This window comes from Bombina bombina, chromosome 11 (assembly GCF_027579735.1).
Source record: "Bombina bombina isolate aBomBom1 chromosome 11, aBomBom1.pri, whole genome shotgun sequence".
Lineage (NCBI taxonomy): Eukaryota > Metazoa > Chordata > Amphibia > Anura > Bombinatoridae > Bombina > Bombina bombina.
Genome location: NC_069509.1, coordinates 173,198,915 through 173,202,696, shown reverse-complemented (window position 1 = coordinate 173,202,696; position 3,782 = coordinate 173,198,915). Strand labels below are relative to the sequence as shown.

Sequence of the window (3,782 nt, the reverse complement as noted above, 5' to 3'; positions counted from 1 at the left end):
GGCAGACAGTCTGCTAGTATGCAGTTTTGGGCTTTTATTATTTATTATTTTTTTAAATATTATTTTTTTATAGTTTCTGTAGTGTACGTATACCTTTTCAACCTCCCTGCCCCCCCCCCCCCAACAGCTCTCTTCCCCTTCCCTCTGTCCACTGCCATGTTTATTACTGGCTGCCTGTCTCTATAGTGTAGGGTTCCCCCTCACCTTCCGCACATTCCTCCCCAAGAGATTAATGTAGGGTCCCCCCTCCCCCTCCAAACGTTTCTGTAGTGTAGGGCCTCATCCCTCCCTCTCCATTGCCTAACACTTTCACTGTAGTGTATGGAACCTCGCCCCTCCCCAGTGGTGTCACTAGGGTTGGTGTCACCCGGTGCAGTAAGTCATGGTGTCACCCCCCACAGAAAGCAGACACACACAAAAACACAGGCAAACACACATACAAACACTCAGACACACTTAAAAACATACTCAGATGCATACACAAACACTCGGAAACACATTCAGACACACACACAAAAACACACACACAAAAACACTGAGACACACAGAAACTCAGACACACACATACAAAATATGTAAACTGCACTGCATTAATTATGAAGCTCATGTCTAGAGCTGCTCCCTGGCTCAGTAGAACATCAAATGAAAGATAAACAGAGCACTCTAAAATAAATCACTGAAGAAAAGGTTTAGGCGCGCAAACTATGAAAATTCTGCTCTCTGACTCTGTTCCAAGTCTGTCAGTGCAAAGCCCTGGGCCGCATGTCACTGAGCAGTGAGCACAGATAGGCAGGCAGGTTTAGGCTAGCAGCGCAACTTTGCAAGCCCCACGGCACACCCACAACATTCATAGTGAAATTGGGCAGGGGAGGAGCAAAGTACAAACAAGCAAAAGAAGCCTGGAAAACTATTTGTTGAATATTGCAGCACTGGCTCAAGGGGCAAAAAAATTGTGTGTCTATAACTTCCCCAGTCCCACTAATGTTCACAAATGCCAGCCTCTAATAAAATAATCTATGCATCTCAACATTGTATTTCTTTGAATTTCAATATATTTTTTTTTTTGGTGTCACCCCCTGGAGGGTGTCACCTAGGTGCGGCCCGCACCCCCGCACCCCCCCCCTAGTGACGCCACTGGCCCTAGTGACGCCACTGCCCCTCCCTCCCCCTCTGCACTGGGCCACCTGCCTCCCTCCTTTCCTCCCATCGCTCCCAACAAATGATTATCACAGAGAGTAACACAGACGGTGTCACTCTCTGTAAAAATCAGTGATGTGGCTTTATATGATAAGGTAGTATGATCAGTGCTCCCTTACCATAAGAAGGCTGAGGCCTTCTGCCCCCAGCTGCAGTCTCCGCAACATGCGCCTCTGCATTGGATGTAGGTATTACGTTAACCCAGTACACTGGGCAAAGTACTGTGTGACTTAGTACCTATGTCCAATTGGAGCAAGGAGTTAAAGGAACATTGTAGTCAACCTTTTTTCTTCATGGGACTTTCAACCTTTATTTCAGTTGTTCTGATTTTGAAAAACTTGAATAACCCACATTTGCAGAGACATGTCTGCTCCACCACTAAAGGAAAAACAGTACTGCAGCATTTGTTTCAATTCAAACCGCTTTTAATAAAAAAAAAATTTTTGCAAAAAAACAAACATAAAAAAGAGAACGTGCAAACAGTGCCCTTTCACATGCATGATAGAACATTTTTAAGTAAAATGTCTATTTGTATACGTCCTCACTGTTTCGAATTGTGGAACAGAAGGAGCTAATGACATCATACTTTTCATATGATTTACTTTCACTTGCTTAAAATAAGAATATGTCAAAGTTATAAGGGAATATTTCTAATACTTAAAAAGAATCTGTCAAGTGAAACCTATCAAGCGTCAGTTAGTTTATCATCTTTAATTTCATATCTGCAGAACTGTTGTAAAGGTGAATTTTTAAACACACCTGGATTATACATATTGCAAATATAAAACTACAAGTTATGCATTATTTGTTTACCTACTACAATATTATATTTTACATTCTTATCAACTGTCCCGATTTTACTAGGACAATCACAGTTTTTGTCCTTGTAAAATCTGCCCTGAGGTCTGAGCCCAGTGTAGATACGTGACTGCATTAGTCTATTTTTTTCTGTTTTACAACATTTGAGTTTCCTGTAAGTTACCTTAGAAGAGCGTATTAATACAATATATATTATTTGTTGAACTCGTATATGTGAATCTCCTGCATTTACATATTAAATATTTTCTGCATATTGTATGCAATTTACATTGGGTGTTTTGGGATAGCACAAAATGTTCAACAAGAAGTTGTCCATTTAATTTTTTTTTTTTTTTTAAATCTTGACAGCAAAGAATACATATACAAAGAAAATAGTTTAACTTCTTAGCTTTTGTGTTTGTAAGTGAATACAAAATATTTCCAAAATTATCTTCAAAAATTTCTGATCAAAATAAGAACATCTAAGTTTAACTCAGAATAAACCTGAAACTCTGATTATTCTATTTCCACAAAAGCCTCGTCCTTCACACCTGTGCACCATCACAACAAGCAGATGTTTTTGTGGTAACAAGAATAGCCGCTCCCTCCTCTACGGCCGGCAGAGGAAATAAATAATCACATAAAGCCAATTCACAGTCTTTATTGAACCCTTCTGCTATGTTTGCGCGATGCAACATTGGTTGTTTTCTTTCATCAGTTGTAAGAAACCCCAGGTCACTTTTAGAATCATTTTTATTGTTGCCGTTGATCCCTGCAGAAGAACCTGTAAACAAAATTTTATAAGAAAATGAAGGTGACCTTAAACAGTGAGGGTCAGTATTAATAAATAAACATTTTACTTTCAACTTCTAATACAAGCGCTACCCAATGTGCGCAAAAAGCTTACTTCAAGCGCAGTTAACGCACAAGCGGGAGCGATAAATAGCGCTCCACTCATAATCTAGCCCTTAGCAGGGTTATAGGCTTGTAAAGTCTGCAGGAAACACTTTTAAAGGGACACTCAAGTCAAAATTAAACGTTCCTTATTCAGATAGAGTAGCAATTTTAAACAACTTTCCAATTTACTCCCATTAACAAAGCATGCACAGTCTTTTTATAGTTATACTTTTTGAGTCACCTACTTCTACGGAGCATGTGCAAGAATTCATAGTATATATGTATATGTATTTGTGATTGGCTGATGGCTGTCACATGATACAGGAGGAGTGGAAATAGACATAAATCTACTACTCATTTGACGTTTAGACTAAGTGCTATTGCATTGTCTTGTTATGCATTTGTTGATTATGCAAATACACTGTATTTACTGGTCCTTTAAATTTTCAGAACTGGATAAAAGTTAAATAAAGGTGGCAAAATAAATAATGATATTATGGTGCAACATATTTTTTACTACACATAAACATTTTATATTACAATCTCAAAGCATTTCATGTCACGTTAAACTGTATTGGTGGACTGGATAGAATTCCCTGGTTTCTACTCAGTCAATGCCTATGCAAATATTGACAGATCTAAAGAAACCTCATTGTTTTCAGTTTGAGTTTCCTTGAGTTATGAGTTGTATTTTCACAAATACTGGGTGGAATTAACCCTTCTGTTCTCAGAGTTATATATCACATTGATGTAGATCGTATACTGCATATTGCTCCAACAAATATAATAATAAAAATACTGTAAATTTGCTGTCATCTTATTATCTGAATTACAAGTTTGCTATTATAGGTTAAAAAAAATAAATAAAAAAAAATAAATGTCTTCAAGGG

At 38.0% G+C, this 3,782-nt stretch overlaps 1 protein-coding gene across 1 annotated transcript in view; it reads right to left on the bottom strand.

The window, feature by feature from the left end:
• Positions 1–1,600: 1,600 nt before the first annotated feature.
• Positions 1,601–3,782, bottom strand: part of TNFRSF17 (TNF receptor superfamily member 17) — a 32,264-nt gene continuing 30,082 nt past the window's right edge. The window contains exon 3 of the mRNA XM_053694318.1: positions 1,601–2,779. Within this exon, the coding sequence (XP_053550293.1) occupies positions 2,541–2,779 (239 nt within the window). The 3' untranslated portion in view covers positions 1,601–2,540. The remainder of the gene's footprint in view (positions 2,780–3,782) is intronic.